The sequence below is a fragment of the Ciconia boyciana genome, chromosome 21, assembly GCF_034638445.1.
Source record: "Ciconia boyciana chromosome 21, ASM3463844v1, whole genome shotgun sequence".
Lineage (NCBI taxonomy): Eukaryota > Metazoa > Chordata > Aves > Ciconiiformes > Ciconiidae > Ciconia > Ciconia boyciana.
The window spans coordinates 4,038,413-4,062,408 of NC_132954.1; the positions used below are offsets into that span (position 1 = coordinate 4,038,413).

Here is a 23,996-nt window from a genome sequence, read left to right on the forward strand (position 1 = left end):
CCTAGCTGGTTTGCCGAGTGCTTGCTGATGGTCCAAACAACTGGGTAATTCTCCTACTTGCTTCTTTTAGGTCAGTTTAAAGGTGAGAAATTAAAGAATGCGTCAACAATACACGTAAAACTGCAAATAGAGGAGACAGTCCATGTGATCACAGCTTGGAAGAGAAACGTGGCTCAGCCTCTGAAAGACAGAAAACTCCTGCCTCACCATAATTAATTCATAAACCTCATATGAGCTGGGAAACTACTCACTTGAGATGGATAAAAACAAACTAAACAGAGATTTAAAATAAAACCATAAAATACTCTTCAGGGTTCCCACTTCCCTTTCTTCAAAGATAGCAAAAATTAGCAGTTACAATATCAGCCTGTAAAGTTCAGCTTTTCTTGAAGGCAAGGCTAGAAAATACCCTTCCTACTGCATGTATCGACCCTGAAGAAGAAAAGCACGAAAAGCCTAAGAAAGTTGAAACCTCCAATTGCCACAGTAGCGACTGCAAAGCAACAGCACCAAAAATCAGCGGGCAAGTCTGAAAAATGGGGATACTTCCAAGATGACGTGCGGATCCAACATGCACAATTGTACTAGCTGTTTGACAGTAAGGTCCATCAGCTATTCAGGCTTGGCCTGGAGTAAGTGAGTAACAGTCCAAGACAGAGTAAGCGGTGGCGCATTTGAACAGAAAACTGGGAAGTTATAACTATTCCCGTGATTAGATAAAAATCTCTGCCAGAGATTTGAAGGATCACAGCAGGTGAAGAAGTGGCAGACCAAAGCTTACCAGGACTTCACCTACCCTTCGTAAGTCTTTCAGAGCAATCAACCCTGGATCAGAAGTGTTCTGGACTGCGCCCTGAAGGCATTTCAGATCCACTCCCTCTGCACAGAATTCAGCTGACCAGCATGAACAGAGCCAACCCCATTTAAAACACCATGCAGAAAGGCTGAGCCAACTGATAAATAACTTGCACACCCTGGTCTCATTTACACTGACTGGATGATGCCTTGTTTAGCAGCAGTTCGGATAACATTTTCCCAGCTCTGCGCAGTGCGGGAGGACCTCAGACACAAGATACTGCAAACTTATCGGCCTTCAGAAGCAAGCAAGAGCCCTAGCACTCTGCAACACCTGTCTGCCAGGTGATGTGTGAAAAGGCTCTGACAGCACATCCCCATCGTCTAAGCTGGAGAACAGTATGTCACCACATCCTAGGAAGTGGAAAACTGGAGTTACGGAAGAATAAAAAAATGACCCGGGAGATATCCAACCACCTCATCACACTTGTTGGATAGACAGTGACATTCAGAAGGACGACGGGGAGAGCTGGGCATCAGCTGCGCTACATTCAGTTGTCTGCTGCGGGAGGGCAATCTTGTCTATTTTAACACTGGAATTTGATCAAAATGCTTCTAACAAACGCTGGCAGATGCTACATTTGAGCTGAAAATGCCAGTCAGTTGGTGGGGTGACTTAGTGCATAGCAGGTCCTTCCTCCCCTTCCATTACCGCTTCTGTTCGAGAGATCATTTCCTGCACAACAGTCTCAGAGGTGTATTTGCTTACTGCTGAAGTATTATCTTCCTGGGAAAAAAAGAGCTTTGTTTTATTTCAATGAAAGCTAAAAAACTGCAGAAAAAGCCTAAAAATAGTGTCTAAGAGCTCTTGCAATTTTCAGTACCTTCCTGTTGTAACATCAAAAGCATTGCTCATTTACACCGCTACTTGTTTTTTTTCCTCATACAACTTTGACAAAACCCGCATTCCTACTGCGGGAACCATCTGAAGTGAGAGTAAAGAGACAGTATTTCCAACATTTCGCATTCAAAAGCGTCAACCAACACAAACGATCACGAGCAAAACGGTCCTCTCCCTGCGACTCACTGCACCTAACTTCAGCCACCGGTGTAAGACACACGTCTAGATTCCCCTCTAAGACAACGAAGGGATCAGAATGTCCAGAAGCCAATTCAGTCCCACCTAAAATTGGACAGAAATACTGGTATTTCCCTTAAATACATTAAGGTACTTTTAGTCTGAATCACCAAAAGCATCCAAACACTGTTTTCATCATCACTGAAATGAAGTTGGAGGCCAAAACCCATTGCAGCTTTAAAATCCCCACCACCACGAGCTTATGCGGGTACGGTATTTCAGAAGAGTTCAACCTTCAGACCAGAGGGGCAGAGCCTATAGCTACTTAGATGAGAGATTTTTAGGCTTAAAAGAAAAAACACGTTATAAATGTACACCTGAGACAAAATACTGGCATGAAAGGACAGACACAGAGCGAGTGTGCAAGGTGAAATGTGAAAGTTTCCTTCCATTATCAGGAGTATAAGTGACATGCTTCTCCAAGAGGCAAAAGAGGAGGTTTGCCTCCAGGATCCGAGGGGGTCACTGAGGAGGTATGAGCAATATTCGTAGATGAACTGGGCAGACTAAGAGGATACGACTTGGTAATGCCAGGCACGGAGATATCTGTATCTGCAGGACATAAAATGAAGCAATGTTAAAAACTGTTTGAAAATTAACTCCTAAGTAACTAGATAACAATCTTTAAAGCTGATGTCTTCAACCTTGCCAATGCATCAAAGCTTAACCTAAGTACTGCAAGTCATTTAAAAACATTCAGTTTTAATTAAGCGGGTTAATACAGGGTTGCTTCAGACATGCGAGCGAGGGCCCCTCTGCATTGCTAGCATACCATCGTGGACCTCACATACAGGAAGAGTAGGCCTTCTAGCTATAAGGCTGTGAATCAGACCCTCAGATCATCAGTTTAAATAAGTTAAAAGTGAATTACATGTCAGCCTTTCTTGGATGTTTGGACACGAATTGAAACAGGACCATAAAAATCAAGTAACTCATAAAGTGACTTTCACCTCTAAAGATCTGTAAGTTTTATGAATTCCAACAATAAAGTCATTTCCCAGCAAAGAAACGCTCTCCCAGCACAGCAGCGTTTTCCAAGTGTGTTATTCAGCAGGACTAAGTTTCTCAGAAGTGCAACTCCTGCAAGGGGAAGGAGAGAACTGGGGACTGGAATCCCTAAGTGTGAGCAGCTAATCAGGAAGGAGCTGTTTTCTACCTATCAAGTTATTTTCTCAGGATGCCAACCATCAAGGCACAGAATGGTTTTTTGGTTTGCGGTTTTTTTGTTTGCGTTTTGTTTTGGGTTTTTGTTTTGTTTTGTTTTTTTTTTAAACTAAACCTAAAGGACACCCTCCAGCTCTGATATCCCATTTACTCAAGTGCACCACAAACCACGGGAAAAAGAAATCTCTCAATCTCTCTACAGACCGTTTTAAGGACGGCCGTAGCAGAAAAGCCTTAAAAAAAAAAAGAAAAAAAGAAAAAAAAAAAAAGAAAACCGCATTGAAATAATGGAGACCTGCTGCTGTCAGTGGGTTCTGGATCAAGCCCAAGAGGAGAGGGCCAGTGAGGTTTTATTTGCCTCCCACAGAGCATCAGGAGGAGACCTGGAAAGACACAGCAGCACCAGGAGAAGGGCTCTCCTCTTCCCTCCTCCCGCGAGCGCAGCCAATTGAGCCGAGACAGGAGGTGAGGCTCGACAGCAGTAACTCTGCCAACTTGAAGGAAACGTCAGGGTCTGGAGAATTTCCTCACGTGTTTCCAATGTGTTTTTTATGCATTTTATTGCTCATCTGCCATGCAGATCAAAAACGCTGGAGGGATTCCAACTATTTCACACAGAATCTCACACTCCAGGCTGGCTGCAGCCCCAAAGCCTGAGTTTCTTCACTTGAAATACTGCCCAGTGTTATTTTGGGATGTGACCTGATAGCGGAAGCCCACAGGGACCCTGAAACGATAACTGTTCCAGCTGCGATTGGTTGCCCAACCCTCGCTGATGCCAGCATGGGTTTGTCAGTACTGCTGACAAACAAGGACTCAGCAGCTAACACCTTCTTTTCACACCACAACAAAACCATGCCTGAAATCACACAATCTGGTACCCAAAGGAGGGGGCAGGGGAGTTCATCTATCTCAGGAAAAGGGTTGCAAGTCCTGGCATGACCAACACAAGGGAGCCGGTTAGTTTATGCTGGAAACAGCAAGGTTTCTTTTATACGAAAAGAGGAACCACCATTTCACTATCTGATACAAGCTCATTTGTTAAACAAACATGAAGATGAAACAACAAGAAATACTTCAGATCAAGGTAACAAAACCCCAGAGGAGAAGAGATTCAAGGCTCCGCTCTGGCTCATCCCACTGATCTGGAAGAGCAGGAGGACTGACCAGAAAGCAAACTCATCTCTGGGGACTGCAGCCTTCCTCTACTACTCCCCTGCCCATCCCCAACCTAAGTGCGGATGAAAAGCGTGGGGGAAGAGGGAAGGAGCGCAGTCAGACTGTAATGATTGTAGGCACTATCAGATCACTAGATAGCACTCAAGGAAATTATGATCTGGAGACGAGCATGTGGTGGAGCCTATAAATTCTGTAAGGCCAGTTGTTTCCATAAAGATGCTTACAAGCCACACCAGAGAACAATGGCTAAATTTATTCCCCGATTCTTTCTGAAAGGGAAAAAGCCTCTTCGTTGCTTCTGACTAATTGAAATACCTGCTTTCTAGTACAATTTCATTTTCTCTGCAGTTTCTTTTCCACTCATTCAAGAACTATCAACACTTAAAAATCACAAGCTTGTCCTTTCCTTCCCCTTTATTTCCACACCCAAAATACCTCAATCCTCTCTTATCACAAAAATTACACAGCTGACTGGCAAGCTAGGATCTCCCTGCTATTTCGGGGAAATGGATAGACTCGTTTCTCCTTCTACAGTACAGACAACTGAATCTTGCATCTTATGCTTCACAAAGCACTCTATCTCGTAACACAAAGCGGCCTGGAGATCTCACCGCGCTCCATTTACACCAGACTTACACATTCACATCACATCCAAGAAGACACCTTGCAAAGTTGACGAGATTTCCACAGATGTGACGGAAGGGTCTGGAGAGGGCTCTGCAGCCTGCCACCGCCTTCCTACTTACTGTCTGCCTCTTCCAGATTGCTTCCCCAGCAGAAACCAGAAGTTGGAGCTGGAGAACACAAGTTAAGCTACAGTAGAAATCCAGTTGACATTTTTCATCTAGAGAGAGTTATAATCTACTGTCTCCAAAGTTTTTTTCTTGCTGACAAATCAAAGAGTCAGAACAGAGTTTTTCAGTCTCCAAGCTGGTCCAGCTTACCAGAGGCACACTGAAAAGGCCCACACTCCTGCAGCAAGCCCTGCACCACCACCAGCTCAATTTCAACTGCCATGCTTTAAAATTCTGATAAAAACCATCAGCATGTACCACCACAAACACGAAATCCACTGAGCACTGGCTCTCAGCATTTGGTAGGCAGCTGCAGGTTCGCTGAACACCCTGGGTGGGGAAAGACCTACCATCCCCGTGAGAAGAAACTGAACTATTCCAAAGCCAAAGCAGATTTACAAGTCCTGTCCTATCCCAAAAATATACAAGTTGTCCCAGGGAAGATCACCATTCGCCTCACTCTGCTCTTCTACCATCAGTTATTGTGCAGAAGACAACGAGGCTGTCTGTACAGCACCAAAAGCACCTTTTAGATGGTCATCATTCTTGGCACGCGTATGGGCTGGACAAGAGATGAAGGGGAGGAGGAGGAAGGATGAGTGCAGGATCTCTCTCCAATAAAACCTCTTGCCACATCTAGAACATTTCTGGAATTCAAAGTGAAGCGAAAGATCCTGTTAACACTCTCTTCCCATGTGCTCTGTACCCTGTCATACATTGGAGGAGTGGGGTAGAAACAAAAAATATATATTTTTAAGCTGCCAGTTTACCTGTTACTGATTTTATGTTCATACATGTGGGGGAAGCATGTTTATCCACATTCCCAAGCTACCCAATATGACTAAAGGCTAATCAAATATAACCAAAGCCTAGCAACCCAAGCTGGTGTCCCCTTGACCAAATACAGCTTGCCTCTGCTGCCATGTAGCTCTAACCTCTTACTCTCCAAGATGCCAAAAAGTTTGCTTTTAGCTTAACAGGGAAAGATGACTTTCTTCTGGCATAAGAAGGAGGGAATGCCCAGAAGGAAGATCACTGCCACACCAGCACGAGCTGCACAGTACACTTCTGTGCTTTATGAAAGCTTTTTAAATCCATGGCCTTGCCTCTTCTCTTATACCCCCCCCCCCTTCAAAATGGGACAATGGGGAACAAAGGGATTTAATTATGCAACGAAATCACTGGGTTTGGTGCCTCAGATACATCCCTGGAAGCACAACCTCTGATCTGAGCAAGGACCACATGTGAGCAACTAGAACTAGACAGTTTTCAGGTTCTGCAGCAAGCTCTTTTGGAGAAAAACCCAAGATCCTGGTTACAAAACTAAGCATGCATAAAAATATTTGAGTCCTATTACACGCCACTTACTCATCCAAGCAGTCCTTTGGTAAAGGAAGTAAGTGCTAGACCTTTACTACTTCAACGGAGAAACACCTGCCCACTAAAACAAATATCAGGAAGGTAACACTATCAAGGCTTCAGCCTCTGCTAGATGGAGTCCATATTCCCTTCCCTTACGAGGAGTTTAAGCTCCTCTCAGGCATCAGCGCTGACAATTACAAACCTAAGATGGGGACTAGAACATGCAAGAGAGATTCATGTAGTTTCCTTGCTCAAAAAAGAAGCTGAAAAGCTCATTCTTCCAGGCTGGCTTTAGACAAACTGGTAGAAGCTGCTGGCTCTAGCTGCACTGCAGGAAAAAGAGCATTTGGAAAGGAGGCTGGCAGGAGGAGGGGCTCAGTGTCACACAAGAAATTTTACTCTGATTGCAAAAATAAGCTGCTGTTCTAATCCACCTCAGTAAATCTAGGTGAGTCTGGTTGTTTGGCAGAAAGCAGGTACAAAATAAAAAGGGAGGACGACAGACGGAAGTGCTGCTGGCTTTACTACATTCCTGCAACGGGAGACCTTGCACAACAGCCAGCACTGCTACCGCAGCAGCCATTGATTTTTCAGAGGTCGATACTCCACTCCCACAGATCTACTCGGCAGGAGCTTTAATCACATCTACTGCTCCTACCCTGTGCCACCCCTCCTTCTCTTCCCCCTCCAAATAAAATTAAAAAAAAAAAGGGGGGGGGAGGGGGCAAGGGGACTTTCCTCCCCCTTCAAACACTGAGCAGACTAACAAATTTCATTTTCTCGGTCTTTGGAGAGGAGAGATTCAAAAGCTGTAGTTGCAGCACAAAGTAGAGAAGGAGTAACATGATTCATCCACAGAACAAGATGTCGCTGAAGGGAAAACCCACCATGTGGAAGGCCAGCATTCCCACACGGGGAGCGCTGGGTGCTGAGCTCTTCTGCAAGACCCTGGGAAATGCAGCAGCAAAACTCTTCAGAAGAGTTTCCATTTAACCCTTTGAAAGCTGCTCAGCTTCTAAAAAATACTCCTAGGTTTATCTAAACATTGATACAACACAAAGTATTCAAAGCAGCAGTGGTAAATGCTGACATTTTGCTTGACAGAGTAGTGTCACTTTAGCTAACGCAGAAGTTGGTCCCAAAAATCCAGGGTTACCACACAAAAGGATAAAACCTTCAGCTTCAACAGTAACACCGACCCTAAAATAAGTTGCAGGAAAGAAGCATGCAGGACCCCAGGCACAATGAGCAGCAACGCTGCAGCAGCAGCAGAGGATGCTCTCAGCAACACTGATTTTTTGGAGGGTGTTGGGGATGCAGGGGGAGCGAGACCTACAAGTCGATCACATCAATCTGAAAAGGCTGGTCTGACACCAGGCCTCGGGAAGGCAAGCGCAAGTGAGAAACTAGTACGGGTCTCAAATGACAGACCACAACCCGTTTATTTGAAGAGCTTTTGTTTTTCTTCCAGAGGTTTTTAAGTGTTCTACTTCAGTCTGAAGACGAACCCCAGATGACATAAAGCGCTAAATCACGTAAGAGGCAGGAAGCTACCCTCTTATTGCCAGCCGTAAGGATATTCCAAGTCCCCAGCAGTGCTTCCTCTGGAAGGCGCTTTCCAGTCTCCAGTGTGTTCAATTTAGACTCCAAAGCATTTAGTCACGTCAGCATGTGACTATGCCACCATGCCAACCACACGAGTTACGGTGGGCAAAGAAATGCAGCAAAGGCAGGAGTCTGAAATTATTAAAAACTGTAAAAGGCCCCTCTTCAGGCAAACACTTTGGATTTTAAGACAACTCAGCTTTGAGTATTGTTATCAGCCTCTTTGAAACAATTAAGAGTGACAGAATCAATTTTTTTAAAAAGCAGAAGGAAGGAAGATTTTAGGAGAGAACAAGATTTCTAAGGTATCAGGTATTTGCAAGCCTGATGAATCTGGAGGTACTCTCGCCCTAAAAAGCTGCTGAAGAGACAGCTAAAAGCTGGCAGCTCCTTCCCAAAGTCCGTCGTACCTATGGGGAGGCAGCGATGGAGCAACACGAGGGGCTACGGCTGAGCCCCCTGACACTGCCAGCTGGGGCATCTCTAGAGAAAGCACTTCCAGCCAAGAACCTGCCTGCAATACCGCACCCGCGCCCAGGTACCGCTGATCTGGATGGGACAGAGAAACTGAAGGCATATTTGGAAAGAATCAAGGAAATTCTCCTCTTGCCCTGGCTCAGAGCAGCGAGCATGCACGGGAAGAGGTAACATAACCATGGAAACCTGGCCCAGGCCAGACGCTGACGTACGCCCGGTGCTGCCTTCGGGGTCAGGGTGCCAGAACAGTCAATTCCTAGAGATGTCACTTCTTGTCATTTCAGGAAATTCATCTTTTTTTTTTTTTTTTTTTTTTTTTAAAATAAAGGTTTCTATTTTCCTGGGTAAGACCTGATTCAAAATTATAATAAAAACCAATTACACAACTCCTCCTCCAATTACCAGGACTTTTTGAAATCACAGCGCGAGCCTCGTACCCACAAGGGTGCGGGCACAAGCCCATCCGAACAGCGTGGCCACTGCAGGAAGGGAGCAGAGCAGACCAAGCCTTGGGCCCCTGCCATGCCGCACATTTGAGCGCCATGTGGAAACAGTTTTCTCCACGGCATTTATGATCCTGCACGTCTCCAAGACAAGTCAATCCAGCATGCCAAAAGGACATTAAGAGGAAAATGATTCCTGTAAACTGAAAGCTCAGGTGTGGCAGCGTTTAAAACGCGTGTAGCGCTGTCAGCCAAAGTTAAACACCTTCATTTATCCCTGCAACCGCTCCACGCAGCAGGTGAAGGTCACATCAACGTGGACTCTCCCTCCCTTGCACGGTGCGGGACCTCTGGCAGGGTTAAGTTTTGATGGAAAGGGAAGAGGATGAGGCTAGTATGTCCGACATCAGCCTGACAAGAGGCTTCCGCACATTTTAAAGGGTCTCCAATGACACCAAGTCAGCAGCAAAAAGGAAGTGAAAAACTGATTTCCCTGCCCTACAACAACGAGGTTCTTGAAAGCGTGTTTAAAAGCGGAGGGTCACCTCGCGAGACGTGCGCTTCAGCAGTTGTGGTGCAAGGAGTAGCTCTGTATGTTCAGGCTGCGGCAGCGCAGGGGATGCGTGTGACAGAGCACAGACTATTGTTCAGGATCCAAGACCAGAACTGGTCATCCTACAGCAATTTCCTGATTAAATACTGACCCGCCTAGTCACTCTGGCCGGGCCTAAAAGAACAAGAGCCCGTCCTCTCCCGAGCGAGCTGCCAGCCGTCCCTGCCGCCCACCGCCACGCGGAGGTCGCCGTCTCCTCTTTCAGTTGGGTCCGTAACTGAAATCGCTCCTAAGAAAACGAAAGGCTGGGGGTTAGGGGAATCTGTGCGAGGCGTGCAGGCAGGAAGCAGAGCCGAGCCGCTTGCGACCAGAATAGAAACAGGAAACGAGCCCGGCATCGAGCATAGCACAACCCGCTGCCAGCGCAGGCTCCCACAAAGCTGCATCAGCGGCTCCGTGCGGCATCGTCTCGAAAGGGACGCTTATTGGAGGCGGAGGGCTCCGTGCAGCCCGGAGTGGGCCCGGGCGATGCAGCATGGGGTGGGGAGTTTCCTCCCGAGCACGGGGTCGGATTAGCTCAGTTCAAACCCGGAGGAAGGGGTGGGAGGAGAGAAAATTGCCACATGGACAAATAGCTGAGCAGCCCCGAGAAGCAGGTCACAGGCGTGAAACATGTCAGTGGAGCGGCTGGAAGATCAGGGTAGTTTTGCGAGCAGCACTCCACGCTCTCCACAGCTGTAGAGATTATTAGCAAAATAAAAAAATTTAAAAAAAAGGCACAGCCTTCTCAAGAAACCACACGGAAATGATGGCCACGATCACACACCAAGAAGAGCTTAGGCAGGAGCTTCGGTCAGGAAAAAACATTTTCAACTCTCCGTATCACCATAACTTGGGATAGAAACCTTCATATCAGCATAAACTGGAATGCACCAATCTCTCTAATACCAGTGTTTCAGGTATTGCGCTCCTCGGGGCAAGCCTCCGGGTGCTGGGGTGTTTACCTGCATATCCACTGTGATGCCCAGGCACCACAGCATGCAACTGCCCTGCTTTGAAATGCATACATCACTAATCCCTCTCTTAAGGCAAGCAATAAGACAAGCTCAAAAGGCCAAATACAAACCAAACAGAAGCAGGAAGTCCCATATGGAAAAAGAAAAAAGAAGAAAAAAAAGAAAGAAAGAAAAAAAAAAAAGCCTGAAGTGACCAGCAAATTCAACTATAAAAGGTTCTTTTCCCCTCCCCCAAAAGAAATTGTCAAAATGATTAATTTTGAGCTCAAAGAATTTTTAAGAAAACATTCATTTCCTGGGCTGCACCTCCCTCCCCGTCCACAGCAGCTCTGAGATGTTTTTTTGCTGCATTTCAGCCTGTTGCATTGATTATTTCCAGGTCAGGGGACGCAGCTGACAGAGCTCAACTTTATTCCACTTCAAGTACCTACAGAGTACGAGTTGAAATGGCCACTTTGTAAGAATGGAAAATCCAAACGGTGCTTCCCTGACAACCTCCAGAGTGTCCGAATTCAGAAACTACTTGACTTAAGAAAGGAAGAGGTAATCAAACAAAAAATACCCCACGACTGCTGGGGATATTCACCAAATGGTTCTTTCTGTGCAAGCCAAAACTCTGCAGCCTCATTCCTCTCCCCTCCCCATAAAACCTAATATTGTTAAATCCATACTGCAAAGATCCAAGACCAGAACGCACGTTCAGAAGTTAAACATGGATCAGGAATTTGGTTTCAGTTGGTTATATTCCTTTCTGCCACTGACAAGACACTTTTCAGACCTGAAGTCAGAGATGAACCAAAGCGAAATGCAGCTGAATAAGCAAAAGAGTTTTCCAATAGCGCAAAATACTGAGATTAAAATGATTCACACTCCGCATCAAGATGAAAATAAGTTGCCCAGAAAAGGGATGGGGTTTCTCCCTCAGGCTACGCAGTACACTGACCAAAACAAACTAAGGACGTTCTGGGGTGGGAATTCTGAAACTTCTGTACAAGCTGCCCCAGTTTGCTTCATTACGTATTTGCTGCAACAAAAACTCAAAAATGCAGCCTTGCTGTTTCAGGACCTCCAAAACCTTGCCAGTATCTGTCCTCCTGCTTCAGCCAGAAGTCCCACCCCATGCAGAACCTTTCCCATCAAAGCACTGCTGAAAACACCACCTCTCACAGAAGTTTTGGTTTCCACAGATAGGAAAGCTTCACTGAAGAAATCCCAGAAGGTCCAATGAAAAGCAAATACAAGCCAGCATATACTGGTATCAAATCAGTTTTGCTTTATAAGTGGCTTTTGGGGCCAACCTGGAAGTCCCAATACCACAGCTATCAACGTCTGTGGTTGGGAAGGTACAAACAGCCTGGCATGGCAACGATCGTCTTGATGCTCTACTCCTCATCCATCTCAAAGACATCAGAAACTTGCACTCAACTCCTTCAAGAGAGCCCATAAGACAGAGACTAGGGCAAGATAACAATCTGTTGCATGTTCCATAATGAGATACAAAATTCCTCCCAACAAGCCTAAAACTCCAGAGAACTCTGCAGCAGAACTGATTTGCAATCCCAAATGGATGTCCTAGCACCCTATTTGCTTTCCCTGTACTTGCTACCAGCACCTTCCATGTCTAAGCAGAAGATAATTAATAGCTGGAAATATTTCACTCCTACAGACTCAGAATCCAAGCCTCAAAAGGTAAAAGACACCAAATAAACTGGATACGACTCGCCAGGAAGAATTCTTTGCTAAGGAGAAGAGACTAGGGAATCTCCTGGGAGAAAGAGATTTATACTAAGGATTACTATTCCTCTATTACACCCAGACACAAAAGACTACACTTCACTTCTCCCATACTCAATAGCAATCTAAGTTTAGTTTAGCTGCAATCCTGACAGAGCCTCCCTAGGGAAACAGCAAATTCTTCAGAGAAATTCTTCACCTAGCCTGCTACAGGAAAAGAGTACCAGCCAGGACACTCGCATGGATGCATTACTCTTTAAAAGGCATCAGTGAGTTCAAGTTAGCAGCATTCTCCCCCAGAATACAGCAAGTATAATCTTCAGAAAGGGAACAACAAACCAGGAAATACTTAAACTAGAACAGCCTATAACACAAGCAGAAATGGAAGACCAGACATTTTGCTACTTACAGATGAGCAGACAAAGCATTAGAGAAATCAGTAATTTGACTCTTCTGCTGTTAAATGTCTGAATACGGGAACATCATCAGGAAAAAGTTTTGTTAGTGACACAAAAAACATTGTCAGGAAGGTATCTTGAAGACCCCCACCCAGAACGATCAACGTGACATTTCTCAGGCAGATCCTAACAAAGCCAGCGAGAGCTCACAGGAGTTGAACACCCTGACAATGTCACCATCTAGGAGATCAGCACCTCTTGAAATGGTGATAGGATCAGCCGAAGAAATATTCCCCCCTTCATTGCTTAGAATTCCAACATTAATGTTGACATACAATTATCAATGTGTAAAGGCCAAAGACTCGTAAAGGCACTGGGTACATAAATTTAACACTTCTAACAACCTAAAAAGAAGCAACCTCCTTTTCCTGCTGGAGCTGATCTACGTTCAATTAAAGATGATGCATGGCATGATTTGCCCCGATTCCAAGATACCCAGTGAGCTATTCCACAGTGCCCACTGAGGCTTGGAAAAGGGCTCAGAACTCCACAAAAAATTAAAACCCCACAAACTAACTGTGCTTCTGTAAGTCATACATAACGTTAAAACAGGGATCTAGGAATCCTCCCGAGTAGGATAAACCTTTTTAAAACAGACAGACTGAGCAATATAAGGAAGATAAAAATAAATTGATAGCACCCTTCCACATAGCTCTTTTGTTTCTAAGCATCCCCAGGCCAAACTTTGTGCAAGAGATTGATCACTGAAACAAAGAGTCGGCTTCCATGCACCTCAGAGGTCCTCCCTTTAAACCATTCCACAGCATCGCTGTCTGATGCATTTCTCAATTTACTGACAGGGGTGCTGGTCTTGTCCTACAAGATCCTAACAGGAAGACAAGGAATTACGAAACACGTACAAGAATAAGGGTGAGTTTCTGCAGGGGAGCTCCTTTTTTTAATTTTTGCCTACCAAGGAAGAGAAGGCCCAAAAATACACTGGGGTTGGGTAAGCTAAAGACTGCTTGATTTCTTAAATGCAAATTATTTGGTGATAAAGTCAGGAAAACAAGATGACTACAAAGTCTGTTTAAAACAGAAGTGAGCTTTATAGCTAGCCAATTCTAAAAGCTGAACCCATTTTTTGCACTCTGGACTTCTCTTCAGCAAACCTCTAAAGTACCTGATCAGAAACTGGTGGACATTTAAAACTTTCGAACTGGATCAAATTCCCTAGTTTCGAGGTTCCTTCACTCTCACAGCAGAGATGGATATCTTTTCTTAAACTGCTTGGGAAAAGGGAAAACTTGAAAGGGGCCAAATACATTTAACCACAAGGTATAAAACAAACTCCCACTTGGTGCTGAGAAGGAGCCACTTCTGCTAAACAGAGCAACTAATTCCTATAATCTGAGTCAGAGGGCGCTGATTGGTAGGATTCATGAAGGCTCTATCAACAATGCTACTGAACAGGACTTCCCACCGTTCGGAGCTAGAGCAATTTCTTCAATTACTTCAGTGGCTTCACTTTTCCTACATTCTTCACCAGAAGATGGGTCACATGGAAGAACTTGTGGAGAGGCAGAGTGGAAAGAAACATGCTATTTAAAAGGATTTTTCCCCAGGCCTCAGAACAAATTAAATCTTTGTAATCAGGGTCCAAAAGGCAAAAAAAAAAAAAAAGGAAAAGAAAGAAAAAAGAAACAACCCACAACCTACTCCCACTAGGTGGTCAGAACTAGAATCACTTCGTATTTTGGGTGACAATTTGTACCCGCAATCCAAAGGAATTATTTCAAGGGGCTCACAACAAAGCCGTTCTCATTGCTGAGAGCAAAAATAACTTTGCTATATACACAGCTCACTCTCCTCTGACCAATCCAACTGCAGCTTAGAAAACTGACTTAGCCAGTGGCTAAATAAAAAAATAAAAGCTCACTCACTTCCTACTGGTTACAATGAAAGTAACCAGCAAAATCAGAACTCAGCAGCTCAAAACTTTTCCTCCAAGTCAGAGGCACAGACCAACTCGTGCAAACCCATCCGAACTTTTAACCCTTCTCCATTTCCTTGATGAAGTTTTAACCCAAAGTTAAACTATTCTGGTCCAAAAACTGCTGGAACACTAGGCACTCATCTCATACCCAACTGTTCACTGTACATAGAGCAAGCAGATTTAGAATGCAAAAGAAAATATAATTCTCCATGTGTCAAGGAAGGAGCTATCCGTCACTGATCTTCCTCACTCCAGGTACTAATAAACTTTTCTTTTCCACCAACTGTTCAGTCAGATCGGACCAAAGAAGCTTAAATCAGCAGTATACGGATCCAATGACACAGAAAGGGAACCATGCTGCCAGTCCGCTAGCCACCAGTGCAACAGTGGGCTGAAGGAACAAGAAAATAAAATAAAAATGAGATGCCTTCCCCTGACGGTCAGGGTCTACTCTAACAGCAGTCAGGTACTTCAGACACTGCAAACAGAAAGCTCAAAAAAATCTTTTAGCTAGAACACACAGACCAGAGTATTTAGGGTTAAACTTTACTCTCAAATCCATTACTTTTGTAAATTACATTTCATCTCCAGTGGGAAGCCAGAAGCTAATGACTTAGTAAAAAGCACAGGCAGCCTCCATCATTCCCATTTCCATGTGGAATACTACCAGTGCTAATTTATCCTGCTGTGCTCCTGATTGCCCTCGCCCCATTCACTTCTAGATCAGCTCACCACTCACCGGCAGGCTAGAAGGTCTGGACTGAAGATTCAAGTTCATATCTTCTTGCCCTTTACTGGAAGCCATTGAGGGAGCAGATGATGCCTGGGACCCAAATGAGTCTTGAGATAACTCCTGAAACATCAAGAAACACCAAAAAAAACCACAAATGGGAATAAAATAAAGGCTCTGCTGGAATCACTCTGGTATATTCTCACATTGTGGAAGAATTATGTACCCTTGGTGACATTTGCCCAAAACAGGAAATAAGACAGCAACGAGTTCAAGGCAGCACGCCTACTGCTCCACAGGAGGACAAAGACTGCCGGACTGCTACAGAGACTGTCGGGAGTAGAAGTCTAAAACATGACAAAACAGTAATTCTCCGGCTTTCCCTTATGACAGATCCTGAAGAACAGAGACTGTCCTGGGAGACTGCCCACTTAGCTCCTCGATCTTCTAACATCTTACGATAGCTCCAAGTACTTCATTACACAAACAAGACAAGTCAATTCAAGTCTTCAACTTTTGGAAAGCTAGCTTTGGTGCATTACAATGTTTGCTGAAAGGTCCCATCTAGCTTTTCACACAACTATTTTAATCTGTATCTAATCTAAACTAGATTAATTAATTTAACCTATATCTGTCTAAACTACAAAGCCTTGCTGAAAATAAGTACAATTTATGAAAAAAAAAAAAAAATCTGCTTCATGATTTTATCTTCAATTCCATGCATTTCCTGCTTTATTTCTCCTCCCTAAAGCCAAGTTTTACATTTAAGAGCAAACTCTTCCATCACCATCTATGCGTCACTCTGCAAACTGTGCTCTGCTATTGTGCTAAACCAAGTAGCTCTGGAGACCACCTGCAGAACTTCCGCAGACCCCAGCATGAAAACCATTCCAGTATGAAATCCTTTAGACTGGTATTGCCAACCAGCAGCATTTACTCAACGCTAGTCTTCAAAGCTGCAGTATCAGCGCGCCTTGGCCTGTTACCACCACCACATCTCTCTGTAAGAGATACAGATCTAGACACAACAGAGAAGGCAGCACATCTATTACCGTAATCATTACAGCCAGCTTGCTGACGTGTAGTTCAACCGCCTTGAATGCACGAAGAAAAGGATTTGCCCAAGTTTCTTTAAAAATCACTTACAGAAGGAAACAAAGCAGGAGACAGCCTACCTGAGGAGGGGGGAAGCGTTGCTGGGAGTATGCAGACTGCTGCTGCTGCGGCTGTGACTGAGGGTATGAAGATGACTGCTGAGAAAGAGCCGAGGAAGCTGTCTGCTGAGTTTGTTGCTGCTGCTGGTAGGGCGACTGTGACTGCTGCTGTGAGTAGGGAGGCTGACTCTGTTGATGCTGCTGGGCTGTGGACTGCTGTTGAGGATATGGAGTCGGGGACTGCTGATGGGGCGGCTGGGACTGCTGCTGAGAATAGGCAGGCTGCGATGTCTGGAGTTGTGGAGGTTGAGACTGAGGCTGTTGCTGCTGCTGATAAGAAGGCTGAGAGTGAGGGGTCTGGGATGGAGGTTGCTGAGAATATGGAGGCTGCTGCTGTTGGGGATGAGGGCTTTGCTGGTTGTAATACGGAGTCTGGCTTTGCTGCCCATATGCACTGGGGCCCTGCTGTCCATAAGGAGGAATCTACAGAAGAAGAGGATAGAGTTATACCAGTTATGAAGGTATTTTATACACACACACACAAAATAAGATTATGCTCAAGAAGAAAAAAAAATTCAGAGAGCTGAGCAGAGCAGTTAAGTGGGAATGTACTGGAAATGCCACCACCTCTATAAGGAAACCTCCCAGACAACAGCAAAAGTCACTTGTGTATGACATTATTCTTGACAGTAACAAAATTTTAATAGGCCCCATAACTACGTTGATAGGGATCCCTATCTGACCACCCTTCAATGACAGTAATATCAAAAGGAAAGACTGCTTGCTCCAGGGGAAAAGGTAAAAAAAGGTAGCCTTTTGAATCCTGCAAACAGTCCAGCAGGAGCCACCTGGATCATGTAGCGAGCAAAAAACTGACCTGAAGTCATTTCTTCTGTAAAGAACAGCTGTGTCTCTAACAGAACACAGTGGAGAAAGACTGTCTTACTGCCCTCACTATTTTTCCCTTGTTTGATTCACTGCTCTGCTGCTGCCTCTCTTGGAAGCGAGGATGCCACAGGTCCTCATACATCGATCACAGCTGCATCCAGGTGTGGTGCAACACCACACCCGGAGCCTAAAGAAACGCCATTTTACCTAAGCAACTGATTCCAACCTGGTTGAAGGTGGTCCCTTCAGAAGACACAGCACGTTGTTGCTCTCCTGCCTGCCCCTGCTGTAAACAGAGACCACAGAAGCTTGGGTGCTCTACCTGCTGTGCATATGAGATGCTGCCCATTGTACTTTGCGTCCTGCTTTGCATTCCCATGGGATATCTCTGGGGAGTTTGTGGCCCATAGGGCTGTCCTGGATAGCCATGTCCTTGCTGCGGCCCCGCTTGAGGTCCCTGTTGTTGTGTGTATGGGTTGTTTCCTCCATACGGCTGAGGCCTCATCTTCCCCATCTGATCCATTGGGCTTGAAGGCTGCAAAGCAAGTTGCGACACATGATGTACATCCAGCTATGTATAGGAATCGTTCACAACTTCCCAAAAAGCCCAGAAGAAAACTTCAACAGGTTGGCACAGAGAAGCAGAAGCTCGTCTGTCGCTTCTCAGGTGCTAAACCCCACAGTTACATTCTGAATTACAGCAGAATTCCTGCTGCCCTTTCAAACCTACAGACGTTTCACAAAGAACAAACCCAATGAGAAGTCATTTTATGCTGACATATCTCCCGTGGCCGGAGGACAGGAAAGAAGGGGGGAAGGATCATTAAGAAAGATGAATTATCAGTGTAAGTGGCTTTTCCCCATAGTAGGTAGTAGTTTAATATCCAGATATTCCACAACAAGGTAAATTTAGGCTGAAAATTTTAATATTCACAAGAAACACTGCTTCTTTCACATATAACAAGGTCTCCCAAAACACTACAGGCTGTTAATTTACACTTACGCATTTCAATTAATCCATACTGATGTAGTAATACTGGGCAGTGCTACTGACATTCACGGCATTCAAGACTGCAGTTCCATTTTTGCCTTTTTTTTTTTTTACATGCGCTTTGTGTCTGCTGCCTTTTGTTGAATAAAGGTTTCTAAATCAAATTTGTTTGGAAGCACAAAAAAAAAAAGAAAAAAAATTGCCAGCCTTGAAAGTCAGGTCCCCGCGTTTTAGAGCGGACATGATGAGATGAGTGAATAAATGCAACTTTCCTAGGACTTCCTAATCTGTACTACCCCTGCCTGGAGCCAAGGCATAAGAACAGTCAATCAAATTTCCTGAAAATATTATAAACCTCAAAACACAGTCTTTCCACCTAGGCAGTACTATTCTCACACTAAAGCAAGGCCTGTTTTGGCATAGTGACCTCTAAATGAATCCCAGGCGCAGTCTTTAACCTCCATCACTCGGACTGAATAAGAATTGTTCACTGATCTCCTGATGACCTAACTAATACCAATTAGATGTTTTCCACCAGATCACCATGACAATGGACTCTCTATTACACCATTCCTTCCTGCAACTAGCCCTAGGGTGGTATTTGTACAGATCCACTCTCTCTTGCTGAGATCAGGTGCTTAAGGAGTGGCACTACAGGCCTGCACAAGCAAATATCGCACAAAGCCAGCTCCTGCTGGAAACCTCAAAGAATCCCGGAGACCAGAACAGTATTTCAGTTATGTTTGCAGAATCCACCCTCCTAGGAAAAAAAGTTCGTGCAGTATGCTACACTTCAGAAAATCCTACCCCAACAGCCAGCACAGCTTGAAGTCCCAACACACAGACCCTGAAAACATTTGTTTGACCAGCTGTCTGCTACGTTTTGCCTGCCAGCCGAGCCACACAGCCCCGAGCCCACGCCAAACAGAAGTAAGCAGGGGCGCAACGGGGAGTTAATGGTACTCGTGGGGCAACAGGAGCTGGGCCATGGGAGGGAATTTAATGGAGACGGCAGGAAAAGCACCCCATTCTTGGTAAGGGGGGGCTACCCACTCAACTGAAATCGGGCTCCCTTAGACAAATTTGCACCAATATGGCACAAATCAATTAAGAACCAGGTCCAAGTCCCCTCCTCCACTCCAGTTCAGCCCCGGACACCCCTGAAAATACGGTGTTTGCCGTCCTATGGAAGCTGTTCGCAAATGACCATGTGCATGGCACCAGCATGATTCTCTCTATCAAGGCAGATTTTAGATGCCCTGCCATGCTCAGTTGTGCTAGATGCTTCCATTTTCATCCATACTGATACTAAAACAGTTCAGAAAAAGTTACGTTTCACGTTTTACGTTCAAGTCACCACAGATGCTAGCGCTGAGGAGTAACACGGACAGAGGCTGCAGGACCTCAGAGGAAGCCCAGAGAAGCCCTAGGTCCTGCGCTGCCGATGGCCATACCCCACAGACCATGCCGTGCACCCACACGGGGGTTTGTACCGTGCTCTGAAAAGAAGCTTCCATTCAGGGGGTCAGGAAAAAAAAAAAAAAAGAGGTCTTTGATGGCTGTAGTCTGAATCCTCAGAGCTACAGTGACTTACCTCCTGAATGGCAGCACCCATGTGGAGCCTTCATACACGCTAACGCTAAGGGATGCAAATTGTGTTTACATCTTTCAAGCAATTGTCCCTAATGCTTCCCGTGTCTTGCCTTGTGGGTATCGCCTTAGATTACTGACATCTTTTCCCTCCCCACATTATCTTCTTTGGTATGTAAAAACGGTGCCACCAGGAGCCTTCCCAGCCCCTAGCTTTTGACCAAGTCCAACCTCTCTTTCACCACCCCCCAAACACACACCTCCTTCCTTCTTCTACCTGATCAAGTGCAACTTTGGGGTTACTGACTAAACATTTCAGCATCTTTTCCGCTTGTTACTTGCTTCCTCCTGGTTGTTACCTCACCTTCGTAGCCCGCTAGCAAGGGCAGCTTCTCAAATACAGTCCTGTTTGGGGATTATTTTTAGGTTTGTTTTTTTTTTTTTAAACTGCACACACCACATGCTGCCTCTTCTGCACAGATTTTCTTGTCTGTGGTCACCCACAAAGCTAACCATATCTTCAGGAAGGATAGAAACAAGGTGAAGATCCACTTTTCCATGACTCCTACAGGAAGCATGACGACTGTTAAAAAACTTCAAGAAACATTTGGAATTGTTTACGCAGCTATAAAAAAAAAAAAAAAAAGAGAGAAAAGAAAAAAACCCAAAGCACAAAACCCAAACATATTTCCAGGATGTGACCAAGTCGTCACCTTGATTGCTCAGCGTAGGAGTACACGACGTGCTTCCAAACTGCGCTGCTTTGAACTGCCACTCTTCCACAAGGCCCTAGCGCACAGAGGATGCTAAAAACAAACATGAAGAGCATCACTCTAAATTACAGCCTTATAGATAAAATTCTATAAACAGAAGAAATGTAAACGCCAATTAATCTCTAATGAAGGAACTATTTCATACACACGCTCCTGACTCGCTGCAAACCAACAGGCTAATTCGTGCTCCCTGGGGCTGCCGTGTACATCTCAAATGCTGCCACGCATTGTTTCTTCCTTCAAAATCTCCCTTTAAAGACAGACATCTCTTTCGCTGACAGGGCTTTAACTGCTCTCATCTTAGCAGCGTTGCTCTGGCTTAAAGAGCCTACCATCAGAAGTCTACTTGAATCTGCTATCTCAATCCTTTTAGGTAATTTAACAACACGTGCCTCAAGAAAAGAACAGTCAAAGTTGAAACGCAGTGAAGTGCAGATCGATCCAAGAGCTCGTGCGAAGAATTTGGGGGGAGCAGAGGTGCCGCACAGCTCCTTTGTACGCTCATGTTACACGAGGTGGGTAAGCCAAGAGGAAGCGACGCCGGTTCGCTTGCACGAACACTTCAGGATAAATGAGGAAATACCAAACTCCGACTGCAAAAGGCTGGAGATTCTTCTCTGGACTGATACATGGGAAATCCTTTCAATAGGAAACCACAGGAGTAGATTACTGTGATTACACTTCAAAAGCAAAGGCCCTGCCACAGAGAGACAGAATTGAGAGAGAGTGTTGCTCCTTCATCACTGAAGTCCAGACCCCCTGCTTACACCTCCTTGCATTCATAGAAATTGCTTCTATTCTCCCTTCAATCTCAGTATCTCTGCTGTTTTATAACACTGTTAAGTACCAGAACTTGGCAAAACATAGTCCTGTCACCCGTCAAACTTTCAAAAGCAAAGTTGTTTGGTACGGTGTGTAATAAAAGCAACCGTAAGCCAGTGCTCCAGAGAAACTGCTGAGCTTTCGAGAAAATTTAAGATATTTCTAGACTAAGAGCTTGTAACAGCAAGCCCAAAGCGAGCTTAAATTGCCGAGTTCGAAAGCTCTCCAAATCAGTATGTGTAATGTAAAGGATGTCAGACCCCTAAAATGAAACGGCACCGTGAAAACCAGCTATTCTTCAAAAACAACACCAGAGCTTTCCTAAGAAAAAAAAAGCAGACGAGAGGATTCCACAAACAATTCTTTTCAGATTTTGTCCGGTACAAGAGAAATTTGGCCTCTAGAAAGAACAGTTTGGTTAAATTGGAGGGGACTTGCTTAATGGTCCCAGCAGGAAAACGAGTAAAGGGAAGAGGCAAATCCCACTTCGGAAGCAAGAGCCAAACCCTCCACAGCTGTACAGAAAAATACAATTTTGACTTTCCCCGATTACCTTATTACATATTTCTATTTTATTACGCCAGAGGAAGAAAAGGAGGGAGAGTCATTCACTGAACTCTCCAATTTCAAATCAGCATCATTCAATTATTGGCAAACGTGGGTATTGGCCACAACTGGTTTCCTCAGCTGCCCCCAAAAAAATAAAAAGGCCAAAAAAATAATAAAAAAAGCCCTAAGCTCTCACCTTGGATTTGAGATCTTTTCCTGACCATATTTGTTGTCCATTTTTTGTGATAAAAATAATAAAAAGCATTACTGGCTGTTTAACCGAGAGAAGCCCTAATTGATTCCCACAGTAATTAACCTGCATTTTACCTCGGAGAGTGGTAGTTAAGGAAGTCGGCACTGCTATTTATAACTCATCTCAAATTGAGGGCAGACTGCCTAAAATCTAACACATCCCAGCTGTACTCCTGTTTGAACTGGGGCCAAGGGAATTTTTTAAAGCAATCTTGGCACTGAATGAATGACACCAACAGTATGAGCGCGCGTGTGGTTGTGTTGTGGTGACGTAGCAGTGGAGGTGGAAGGGGAAGGGGGGGCAGCACGCCGTAATCCCTCTCCCAAGCCCGCTCGACGCGTACAGGCTCGGCCCCGGCCGGTACAACGTGCCGGAGCCGCCCACCAAGAACCAAACACAGGAAACGTCTTTTCCTGTGGAACGCCTTGAAGTGAGAAGCACATGGCTAATCTGCATAAAAGCAAAGCCACACCACTCCTGCCAGGAAGGTTAGTGCTCGTAATCTCTGGCCACGGAGCTGGCTGCCTGCGAGGACTTGGACCTGCGCCTGATAACCCAGAAAGAGCCGAGAACAGATGGGCAAGGACCCCGGCAGAAACAGCACCGCGCACGTGACTCGCCACATGGCCCTGCGAGCACAAACCATTGTTTGGCTGCTGAGCGCCAGTACAAAGACGAGCCCGACCGGGCCCCGCAAATTCAGCGAGAGGCGGCAGCTGCTCCCCTACCATCGTCAGGCTGGCCGGAGGATGGGGACCACCAAACCCCAGAGGCCTGGAAGTCACCAAGCTGAGAAGATGCTGACCAGCGCCAGCACTGGTTAACACCGTCCCGCAGGCTCAGAGAACGAACTGCTCACCTCCCCGAGGCTGAATCCGGATGGGATCTTACTGAAGTGAAGAAAGTAGGTCTTGGTAGACGAGCACGCTCTCTCCTCATGTCTCCAACCCCTCATTACCCAAAGGCAAGGGCAAGCAGTCTCTGCAGCCAGTGAAGTTACAAAGCAGATTGTCATGTTGGCTATAAAAATTATATGAGCAATGGACAACGCTGGGAAAGGGGAATCATTTTCCCTAAGAATTAGTCAGCTGGGATCATGGTCATATTGGATTTAATCATTGAAACCAGGCAAGAAAATAAAACCACTCACACTCCCCCCAACCTTTCTGTGCCATTTCTATCAAAATCAACAAGCTGTACGAAGCAGACAATCAGCGAGAGCAGCATCAGCTGAACAGGCTGGTAACACCTACAGCGGCTCTTGGAAAAGACCTGGATTCAACATCAGCAGCTTTCCCTGCCCATTTTCCAGGGCATTCCTCTCTGCTGAGAAACACCAACCACGCCAAGGCAGGCAGGGGAACCTCCACATGAAAGTCATGGCAAATGGAGAATCACTCGGGAAAAATACTTTGCCTTGATCGCAAGGCTGCCAAGAGGCTTGATCAACTGAGCATTAATGTTTCTAAAAAGCATTCCTTATCAAAGTGCAGAGGCTGCACTGACCTTTGCCGTTTCTAGTATGTTCCACATCCTCTGGAGCTACCAAGAGCTCAGGGTGCGGTGAGACACCAAGGCTGGGTAAGGTCTTG

General features: G+C 45.3%; 1 protein-coding gene across 7 annotated transcripts in view; it reads right to left on the bottom strand.

The window, feature by feature from the left end:
- Positions 1–23,996, bottom strand: part of ARID1A (AT-rich interaction domain 1A) — a 68,987-nt gene that overhangs the window by 19,646 nt on the left and 25,345 nt on the right. For 5 of the 7 annotated variants that reach the window (XM_072884960.1, XM_072884959.1, XM_072884964.1 and 2 more), the window contains 4 exons: positions 17,749–17,961; positions 16,560–17,021; positions 15,394–15,507; positions 9,662–9,799 (listed from right to left, as the gene is read on the bottom strand). In XM_072884960.1, the coding sequence (XP_072741061.1) occupies positions 9,662–9,799; positions 15,394–15,507; positions 16,560–17,021; positions 17,749–17,961 (927 nt within the window). The remainder of the gene's footprint in view (positions 1–9,661; positions 9,800–15,393; positions 15,508–16,559; positions 17,022–17,748; positions 17,962–23,996) is intronic. The other 2 variants (XM_072884961.1, XM_072884962.1) reach the window with 2 other exon arrangements.